The 11436-nt window shown below is 35.2% G+C and overlaps 1 protein-coding gene across 2 annotated transcripts in view; it reads left to right on the top strand.

Moving 5' to 3' along the window:
- The first annotated feature begins 469 nt into the window (after positions 1-469).
- The window catches only part of PRKD1 (protein kinase D1), a 73016-nt gene continuing 62049 nt past the window's right edge, over positions 470-11436 (top strand). For both annotated transcript variants that reach the window (XM_009578658.1, XM_009578657.1), the window contains exon 1: positions 470-602. In XM_009578658.1, the coding sequence (XP_009576953.1) occupies positions 488-602 (115 nt within the window). In that variant the 5' untranslated portion in view covers positions 470-487. The remainder of the gene's footprint in view (positions 603-11436) is intronic.

The raw sequence follows: 11436 nt of genomic DNA, 5'->3' as shown, positions 1-11436 counted from the left end.
AGGCATTGCACCTTAGGCAGAGCTGAAAAATATTTCTTCGGTCCTCAAGGCATCTCTTTGGCACTAATCTGGGCAGAGATCATAGAATCGTGGAATAATATAGACTGGAAGGAAGCTCTATAGGTTATCAAGTCCAAACACCTGCTCCAGGAGGGTCTAATTAGATCACCTTGCTCAGGAACTTGTTTTTGAAAAAGTTATCAGCAGAGGCTAAGGGATGCGCTTATTTCTCTTCCATTTCCTAGTGGATAGCACATTGCTCACAGAGGAAGAGAAAGGCAAATGAGCTTACTTGCTTGGGGAAAAAGCCATTTTCAGAATATAGTGATAAATATTGTCATATATGAAAAAATATATATCCTGTTTGGTACTAGTCTGAGGAATGGTCTAGTCTGCCCTCAAAACTTAATTATATTAATTGTATTTTACAGTGTAGTAAATTCTCATGGGTTTTTATTTGCAGTTTCCCGAATGTGGTTTCTACGGAATGTACGACAAAATTCTGCTTTTCCGCCATGACCCTACCTCTGAAAACATTCTCCAGTTGGTGAAATCAGCTGCAGATATCCAAGAAGGAGACCTAGTTGAAGTGGTCTTGTCAGGTAACTAAAAAACATGAAAATTACTGTCATGCTTTTGCAACCAAGAACATCCACAGTATTTTTGTCCCAGTTAGGATTCAAGAAAAAGGAAATTTGGTTTGTTTGGAGTTTGACCTATGCTGGGTCAAAATCTTTCTCAGATCTATACAGACATAATATGCCTATTAATTCTTTTTTTTTTCATTGCACTGTATACTTTTTAACAGCCTTATTTTGTCCATATTACTAGTTAAGCAATAGGTTAATTTTAATAAGCAATTTGAAATATGTATATTCTACATTTTTAGAGGAAAAAATCATCCTGTGTGGCAGCACAACCCTTTTCAAAGAAGCACAGTAGAAACAAAATGTAACAAGTAACAACAAAATACAATAGATATTTTAACATTTACTTAATTAACAGAGTAGCTTGAAAATTAGAATTCATCTTCACATATCTTGCATGAAGTATCAACAGTTTAATATTTAATTGGATAGACTATACATTTTTTCTATTAGTTGATGCAGTCAGTTCATAATTACCTGTGGAGAAATTGTCAAGGCCATCCTTGCTAACAGTGACCTGGCTTCTTTTAAAGTAAGGATTCTTAGCTTTTACCTTACACGAAGTGCCATGAAAATGTCCACTGGAAATAGGGTAACTGCTTTCAAAGCCATACATAACGATGCCTGTCAGGGCTGCTCTCACTCCTTACTTGATTTATTTTTAAAATTAGGAAAGGAAGGGAAGAAGAAAATTTAAATTCTAGGTGGGGAAGCAAATAAAATTTATATATATATAAAAATTTATGGTTGGCTGTCCAGGAGGAGTGCTGGATGCTTCTTGTACAGGACTATTGATTGTGTGACAGGTATAAATGGTGGTATGGAAGGTGAAAAGGTGGAACAAAAGAAAGTAACTAATTAGGGCCTAGGAAATACAGAAGTCAGAGAAGACAAGTGGATAATATAAATCCATGCAAAGCCAGAGAATGAAAGTTTTATAGTCTTAAGGTGACTAGCAGGTGAAGGGATGTAAGAAGAGATTTAGTATGAGTGAATCACGAGGTGAAAGGCCAAATTTTGGAGGCAATGAAATGACAAATGGATTTAAGGAGCATGTTTGGCCAGCAAAGTGGCCATAAAGAGCGGATTACTCTAATTGAAGTAGGAAATAAGCACAAATTATGTGTCTGGAATGTAGAGGAAGTCTGGGGATGTCTAGGTGTCAATAGGACTTGTCAAAAGCTTAGGTGTAAGAAAGGATGAGGTATGTGACTAGGAATGGTGCAAAATTTACAAGGGTATGCAGCCGAGTGAATGCTGGAATTGTAAAGATGTAAAAGTGGTATCTGATAAATAAAACTTAGAAGATGGCTGAAGAGCTTTATTTTTGCAGTTAGAGCATCTGGAAAGACACTTGAAAATAGGGAGACACATATGTCATACAAAAGTAGAAACTGAATCTATAGAATAGTGTAGGATTAGTGAAGAGAAAGCCAAAGTCCTAATGGATGCTGAAAAGAGTGGAGGTAAGAGTTAGGTCACATAATCTAAGCCAACTGAGCTTTTAAATATAGTTTTCTTGTATAGGACCTATTCCATACTCTGATTAGAACAGGAAGAAGTACAATAAGGGATAATGCAAGTCATTCCTGTAATCATCATTCATCCTTTCCATATCAGGAAACAAATTTTTCCCTGTTGAAAAGATACTAGTAATCTCTATTTCATATTTCCCACAGAAAATAATTGCTCCAGATCAGTAAATCAGGTACAGTGGAAAAAAATCAGCAGGGATATATGCTTTATTTGATGTATTGTTTATATGCTTTTGAAATAGAGACCACATATCTTCCAGTTCGCCAAAATTAGGCAAAATAGCTGTTTAAATCTTCAAGAGCAGCACTTTATGCAGTACTTGCAAGTGATAAAGGAGAACTATACTGTTTAAGAGCATTAGGGGATTTATGGTGTTATTTTCTAGGTGAAGCATCTCTCCACAAAAGTGGTCAAGCATAAGCAACTCTGCAATATTTAGAGAAAGGCTATTAAACCAGCACTGCGTGAAAGTGTGGGTGGTACCTACAATTGCCCAGGATCCGTATATTTTTTCCTCTCACCCTCCAGCTTAGAGTGTACATTGCTGGCTGAAGGCCTGGAATTTTTAATATCACAAAGTACTGTTGTATTTTGTTCTAGAAATCAAATTTTAGCTAAACGTAAATCCCCAAAGTGCACTGTTATACACTTCTTAATAATTCTGTTATACAGACAGTACTGATCATCAGCTGTATCATTTTATCTGGTTTTATTTATGATGAACTCATGAAAGAAAATTATCTTTGTTTATTACCTTCTTGTTACTGATTTACGTCACTTCTGTAATGGACTGTTTCCCTTTTGCAATTCACTGACTGTATCATCTGTATCAAAAGCTGTGCAACTGTAGCAGTGTGTCATGATGGGTTAAAAAAAGAAAAAAGAAAAAGAAAATAGGGAATTTAGGGGATCCAAATCTTTTAGAAGGTCACTGTAATGGAGGAAATTCATAGATTAAGAAAATTGTTGTATCTTGAATAAAATTACAATGCAAAACACACATATAAGATTATGATGTATTGAGAACTAAGTATATTATAATTTTTTGCCTACTGTTTCATAGGTTTTTTAATAGAGTGTGATCATACCTGCATAGTCATAGCATTTCTGAGTCTTTAGTTCTTGATTTCATTAACTTGTTTTCACTGAAAGCAATTAGTAGTGCTAATCCCTAAGAATAGTTCTTGTTTCAGTTTTATCACCCTATTAGCAGTAGTTAGTAATAGAATTTGTTTCTTTCTGTCTCTTTTTTTTTTGTTTTGTTTTGTTTGTTTTTTGTCTCCCTCCCCCTCCAGTATATCTAAAGCTGCTTCTGGAAAATATGAGGGAGAAGTGTTACTATCTCTTTGACCAACCACTAGTCCAGTGCTAAAAGCTGTTTCACGTGTTATTTTGAGAATACCTAATTTATGTAATCGTAACTACAGCCGTCACTCATGTCCTCACTAAAATGAAGTGGCCTTTTTTACTTACAAGTCAGGGTTGAGGAATCTTAAGACTCTTCCAGTGAGGTATACTGGTTTCATAATTCCATATGGCCCAAAGGCTATGTTTTTGTTTCCATGTTTTTATTGAACAATTGAAGTAATAATTTTTCTCCTCTCTGCCAAAAGATTTGGAAGTCTTCCTTGGGCCTTTCCTTCCTTAGCAATGAAAAATTGTTATCTAGTTCTTATGGGAGTAAATGTGTATTTATAGTATTTTATATTAGCAAAGCTGACAAAGTATTCTTTTTAAAAGCACTTATTTTTAAACTAGCTTCAGAGGCAATAGATTTAGAACAGTACAGAGTACTTTAAAAAAATTATTCCCTAAGTAATGATATTGCTATCAAATAATAAAGTTCGCATAATGTTCATCCAATACGTTTGATGGTGCATACCAGAAATGTACTCTGATCCTATGCAAAAGATGGCAAATTATTTATTTTTAGATTATTATTTAGATTAGGTTATTATTTAAATAAAGTCCATGTCTCTTTTGGACTAGGGAGGCCAGAGCTGAACACAGTGCAGAACTGGACACAGTGCACAGTACTCAAGAGTGGCCATGCAATGACATTGGTCAGCATTTACGGGTGCAGCCTGCCCCATGGATTTATGTATGCCCAGTTTGCTTAAATGTTCCTTAATCTGATTTTCATCTGCTGAGGGTAAGTCTTCCTTGCTCCAGACTTTTCCTCTGGTCTCAGGGGTCTGGGATTCCTGAAGGCCGGTCTTGCCAGGTGTCGAGTACCTTGGCCTTTTCCCTAGCCTTTGTCACCAGGTTGCCTGTCCCATTCAGCAACGGGACCATGTTCTCCCTCCTCTTCCTTTTGCTGCTTTAGTTAAAGAAGGTGAAGCTTACTGTTCCTTCATATTTAATCAAATGGTATTCTCTCTTAATCTTGTGGAAATCATCATAGCACAATATGGTGAAGTGGGACTGAAAAGAGATTACAAGCATGCACCTCAGATGCTTTAAGTAGGTCTGTGCTGTAACATGTATAAATATTAGTTCTCATTTTTTATTGTTCTTCACCTTCTCTTTTCTCTCCTGTTGCCCGAACTCTTGTGTGAGTCAGTGCTCTGCTCTTGAACTATTCTGCTTTGGTGGGCGTGCCCACGTGAGTAAGAAAGCTGATTTATGCAGGGTATCAGTTATGTCTTTCACTCCTGTTATGTTTTAAGAAACAAAACTGAGAAGGAGAATTAATATTCTTTAACAACAGTTCTTCAGCATTTTCATTCCAAAAATTGTTTTTGTAAGGATGATTTCAGTTAATCTTTATCAAGCCATTGTATCACCACAGATCATCAAAATATATCTCTAAGTCCTCTGGCTACTAGTGACTTATGTTCCAGTATTTTTGTTGCGAATAATGACACTTCTTGACAAGAAGGGCTGTGGGTTTTTTTTTAAGTTATTTGTACCACTTTTTAGATTCTTTAACTTTATGCCTACCACTTATGCCATTGATCCTTCAGGAATTTCAGAACATCACTATATAAAATCTTCTACAAGTTATTAGAACTTTGCGTAAAAATGACACTTCTTGCACATGACCTGAACAGATGCAAAGGATTTTACAGCAGGTAGCAGTTTATAAATATTAGAAAGACCATTCAGATAGAATGGACTAAAGCAGTCAGGAAACAATATTTAAATTATTTCATTTTCTTGCCCCAAAACTATTTTAATATTTTAGTATCAGATTAAATAAGTATTTAATAGCAGATCTATCAATCTAAGAGAAAATGTTTTCATTTAAAATATATGCACCTTGAATACTGATAATGGATTTAAGAAATTATTGCAACAGTACGTGCAATCAGAAAATTTTGTTTTCTCTTACTTTCTGACCTTTAGATCCTCAAGAAAAGCATAATGCATTTTTGAACACTATTCTGTAAATCTTAAATATGTGTTTATTTTCAGATACACTGTCTTTTCTGGCATGTAAGATTGTAAGGTTCTTATGTAATACAAACAAAACCCCAAAGAAAATTGTAGGAGTTTTATGATTTTGTTATTTCAAGCAATGAATACATTAAAAGATTATCCAAATTTGAGCTTTGAAGGCAAACAGTTCTATTGCTTATTACTTTACTGGGAAAGAAAATACGAGATGTCACAACTCCTCTTATAGACTAATAAACTTTATTTACAAATCTTCTTCCCTCTTTTTCTCAAAAAAATGGCAAGTGTTTTCTTCTGGTACTACTTTTGATAATCCAAAAATTATATGGGGCTTCATGGATAATCACTGCTTAAGTATCTAGTTCATGTAGTTCTGGAGTTGAGGACTTTTTTTTCCCTCCCCAATTACAATGGTATGAGTTCAGCAAGAAATATCATTTCATTCCTTATACCTCTTCCTGCAACTTGTCGTTGTAGATTACACACACATAAATGCCTTTCTGCTAGTACAGTTGCATGTATAACGTTTTAAAGTGATGTAGTTAATTGATGCAAGCTGCTGCTTAAGCCAAGGGTTGTGTTTTTTTAATAAAACACTGAAATCAGCTTTTAAGAAAAAAAAGACCAAAAAAAAAAAAGCCAAACCAAAAAAACCCAACCAAACAAAAACAGTTGTTACCCACCTAGCTATGTAAAGAGATCTTATTATAAAACCTTGACAACAATAACAACATGAGGTTTGCCAGAGGAGGAGGAGTGGAGACCACTCAGTCATCAATTGGTGATACCTCAAGGAGTTTAACAGTTGAAACCCAAGAAAAGGGGTGGGTCAGTTGTTTGCACCTTTTCAGTTGCATTGTCATACCAGATTCCTCAGTGTGATTTCCTGAAGCTGGAATCCCAGCTTTCATCGACTTGTGTCTGCTTTCAGTCTTCTTCCAGTCCTACTGCAGGAGTTTCCTGTGGCGAGTAATTGCTAAGACATGTTTTCTATATTGACATGCTGTAATACCAGCTCCTAAACACTACAGGAAGAGTAAGTAAAAGATCAGTCACGCAGTACTTGTTCTAATATAGAATTGGGAATGGTTTCCTCCCCCAGTTGCACATGAACTTTAACATTGGAGAAATTGCTGGATTTAGTTAGACTCATCTGCTTAACAGTTCAGTCTTTTTCACTAGACAACACTGTGCTCAGAAGACTTACTTTCTCTCTAAATGCAAAGGACAGCAAATGAAACTTGTAATATGTCATGGCCTGACTGGTGATTACATTATTACAAATGAAAGCCTTCAGTCAGATGTCTCAAGTCAGACAAGAAATTAAATACATTTCCTCCATAAACACTCAAGAGCATCAGTGTCCTCAGAGCCTTAACGAAATGCAGCAATTCATTTCCGCAATGTTGAAATACCTGTGTCATGGAGGGGAGAGAAGTACTCCCAGTTCTGCAACACTGGAGAAGAGAAAGAACCATATAAATGGTCTGTAATGTCAGGGAAGTATTAAAACTAATGCAGGCAGGTTTTTATTGAAATATATTCAGACATACTTTCAAATTATTGTAGATTTTGGTAATAGTGCATCACAAATTAGCTGAAGATGGGTTGTATCTCCTTTTTAATTAAAAAAAATAGAAGTCTACCTAAATACAGAGCCATAAGAATTATTTTCATGATACTTAATAATTTGGATATGACTTGAAAAATTTATTTTGAAGGGTGGGAAAACCTCTCTGAAAATGGGAGAGATTGGCCTTAAGCACTACAGTGGCTGATATTGAGCACTTGAGCAGTGGGAAGGACAAAAGAAATGCAATATATGTTCAGATGTTTATGTTGAACTGGCTGAAGTTTTTTATTTCTAGCCTACATTATAAATATCTAAACAGAATATACATTCTGAAGTTCTGTAAATTCAAGCTGTATTATGGCAATTATTTTTGAATGGCATGTCTGAAAGAGGCAGTAGAACATAGTGTTACTGATACAGCTTTACTGCTGAAAACTCTGTGCGCTGTCGGTAAACATCCCCTGAGGCACTGATACTTGATTTCAAAAGCTATACTGATCCACTGCATTCATTTTTTATTGCACACGTCGATATTGGTTAGGGTGGAGAAAGTTGAACTGTCAGTCCTAATACTATGGGGTTATACAATCAGTTCATGTCCTAATACTGTGCATTTTGTAATTTTCATTGTAGTTTAGGTCTTTTATAAAGGCTGGACAACCTGTGATTAATTTTTTTTTTTCTTATTGTACTTATGTTCTTGGCAGTTTAAGGAATAATAAATATGATCATCTTCTGGTTTAGAGCTTATATTACAGGTTCTTGAAAGATATGAAAATTTATCTAGAAAAATTTGTAGTTGAGAGGATTTGCTCATTGTAGCTGAAGAACTTTAGTCCATTTTAGGGACGAAAATTGTACCTGCAGATGTCATACAGTATAACTGAAACAGTTTGTGGTAGAGCTAGAGGTTTCTGGTGAAACACAAGAAATTTAATGCAGCACCTGCTGTGCTTTTATATTCATAATGAACATTATTACTTGCATTTTGCATTGGTGCATTATGCAGTAGGATTTTAATGGAGTGTAGGAATCGCGTAACTTACTGAACAAATGTTTTGTGTCTGTCTGCTGACTGGTCCAGAGGAGATAAGCACAGGCTATTGCAGTCAGCCAGATGAATTGTCCTTCAGTGCCAATATAGATTCTGGCATTTTGGAAGTGAAAGGTCAGTCATTATTATGAGGGTGGAAGCAGAAGAGTATGTTGAGTTACAGATTCAGTCAACTGCATATTAAAAGAAGAAAAGGGAACTTTCGTTATGAACATTAATACAGTTTTATTTTTACCTTTTATATTGTTTTCTTCCTTTCATTTTATGTATTTTTAAAATATTATCTGTTTTAACGCTTTGTTTCAGTTGACTACATGGGATTCTGATAGTGTTTGTATAGGAGATATGGGGACAGTTCAGAAATGTATTAAAACCACAAATTTGTATTTTGAACCCCTCTGGTTTATTAGGCTGCACTCCTGGGCATTCATTGAACAGTATCACTAACACCATTCTGTCAGTAACATATTGCTTGCCATGTTGCTGTTTTCTTAGCTGTGCATATTCTATTTCATTTCTTCTTCAAAATGTTAGAAAAGTTCGTCTGGTCTCCTGATGCACAAAAGAGGAAAATCCTTTACTAGTGCTGTGGAAATCTCCACTAATGTGATCACTGAATCCAATGTTTACTTTGTTAAATTGCATTTCAGACTGAAAAAGGATCCGAATCTCTGGAGAAAGAATTTTACCATGTTATATTTGTAGGCAAGGCTCCTTTTGATTAGAATACTCTCAAAAATTAGTAGGCAGCCCAAACCAGGAAGCAAGGTACAGAAGTTGCAATCAAAGATGGCTGTAAATGAGTAGTCAGTCATTCATAAACACTGAAAGGAAGAGAAACTGGAAGTTGCATCTTTGAAGGTCTCTCTTTCTAAAATGCAGTCTTACTGTTTGCTCAAGAAAAGGGGTAAATTTATGTAAGGTGAGCTTAAGTTGAAAAGTGTTCTTCAGTCTTGATGTGGTTAAGTAGTGTTTGCTACAAGCTTCAACTGGACCTATGAAAAGGTAACTTTCATGTTCCACTCATGAAATAAAGCATGCAAATGCAAATCACCAAAATAACATAATGTAAAATTCACAATAAATTTGAACACAATGGAATATGCTTGCTCTGATAAACTCGTTTCCTTAAGCTTAACTCCTAGTTTTTGAAGCTGTTCGGTATTCTTTTGACTAGCCTTTAAAAATTATTTATTTCAACTGCCATTTGTTAATGCCAATAAAGAGATATTAATGATTGAGAGGAACAGTCCTTCATACCCTTTCTTTCTGGGGAAGTTAAATAGTTAAGAAGTTTTTACATTGAGTTATTACATGAGATCTGGATTGTAGATGAGTTAACCTCTTTCTAAAACGAAGGATGCATTGAAATTATTATTTCAAGCTGTCTGTAGATGCAACCACCACCACTTCATCTGTGTATTTGTGACCTTTTTCGGATGAACTATATTTGCCGTTTTTCCCTTAAATGGAAGCACAGACTCTATAGAACAAGCTGACAAATGAGAGTTGCTGTGGCTCTGTGCTTCTATACTCTGATTCTTTTTGAGTTCTGTTTTTTGAGGACTTCAACGAAACAATTACTTTAGATGCCTTCAGACTTATGTTCTTGCCAGCATAGTTTATGTCCTATGCTATACCTTGTTCATGAAAGTTTATTAAAAACTGCTGTGTAAATTTGCCAAGTCTTTTCATGTTATATAGAGCAAAAAACAATTTTATATTTGCAGTTTTAATAGGAGTTTGCTTATAAAAATTCTATCTATTTTTACTGGGGCAAAATTACTTTGGGATTTAAGAGACTTTTGCCCGCCACTGGAAGGCAGACCATGAAACATTAGCATCTTGTGTGAATTAGTGGAATGTACTTCATCTGCTTGCTGTGAGCAGTTGTGCTCAACTTGGCAGGATTCCTGAAGCAAGAAAGTCAAATAGCAGCTATTTTATGTTCCCTTGCTGAGCTGATGAGGGCAGGAATTGATCCACTGCTTTTGTTAAGAAGCTGTTTCTGTTTTAATATAGACAGTACACCACCTGATCATTAGATCTGGACATTTTATTTGGATTCGGTACAGTTTATACTGTCTTGTATATGATACCATATATTGAACTGAATAAAAGCTGTGGATAACTATACAATTATAGTAAATACCATATATCAACATATAACTGGATTATAATGTTAGTTTGACTGCCAGCTCCTTGAGATAAACATCATGATGTTATATCTTTGAACATCATTTTATAGTACTTATATAGTTGGTCACAGTTTGCGGTTTTGCTTCGTTGTGATTGAAAAGCGTCCTTCTCTTGGTGTCTTCATGGCTATGTTAACACGCTCTTTTTCTGATGTCTTTGAGAAATACAATTATCTTTTCTCTATCCTGTCTAAGATGATATCTTCTACAATTATTCTTCCTCTATGTCCTTTTAATTGTCTCTAGCTGTCATCTTTTTTCGTATTTCTGTAGAAGTAAGGCTCATTACTGGTTAGGTTAAAGTGGATTGATTTTGTATTCCTCACTGTTCATTAGCCTACATCGTTCTTGGATCATGAATTTCAGATAGATGACCTTGTGTTTGAAGTTCTTAGGACTAAAAGATTCTTTCCTTCTTTGTTCATGTTTTGCTTCATTGTCTTTTCTTCAGCTCATAAGTGTTATAATTATTACCTTCTGGATACAGACTTCAAGATTCGTATTTTTTTCTGCATCAACAGAATCTTTCTGAACTCCCCCTCCCGTCTTGCCTTACCATTCTTTTCTTTCTGCTGCGGGAGGGAGTAGGTAAAAATAGGGTGAAAAAATAGATATCCTATCAACATCACTTCCTTATATTCTCTGGCTGCATCATCGACAGTACACACTGAGTAAAATGACATGCGACAGGCAAAAGTTAATAGGGAAGCAGTTAATGTGTCAACTTTGCTTCTAGTGCTCTTACAGAAATACAGGCCATGCTAGTTATTCTTCCTTGGGTCTTTTTATATGTTTTTAGTATTTAATGATTATTTCAGCAGCAGAAAATCTGAAATAATGGCAAGATTTTGTGAACATGGATTGCAAGAAAGCAAGCAGTGTATTTCTTCATAGGAACAAAATTACCTTTACGTTTTTTAATAAGCTTTTTGAACTCTAGTAATTTCTCACTCATGTCAAGATTTTAGATGCCATTTTTAAAGCTTGATTAGTTGGTAATCATAAGCAATGCCGTTTTGTATTTATAAA

The sequence above is a fragment of the Fulmarus glacialis genome, unplaced genomic scaffold (genome assembly GCF_000690835.1).
Source record: "Fulmarus glacialis isolate BGI_N327 unplaced genomic scaffold, ASM69083v1 scaffold2195, whole genome shotgun sequence".
NCBI lineage: Eukaryota > Metazoa > Chordata > Aves > Procellariiformes > Procellariidae > Fulmarus > Fulmarus glacialis.
Note: the sequence above shows the minus strand (reverse complement) of the source record. Positions and strands in the feature narration are given on the sequence as shown.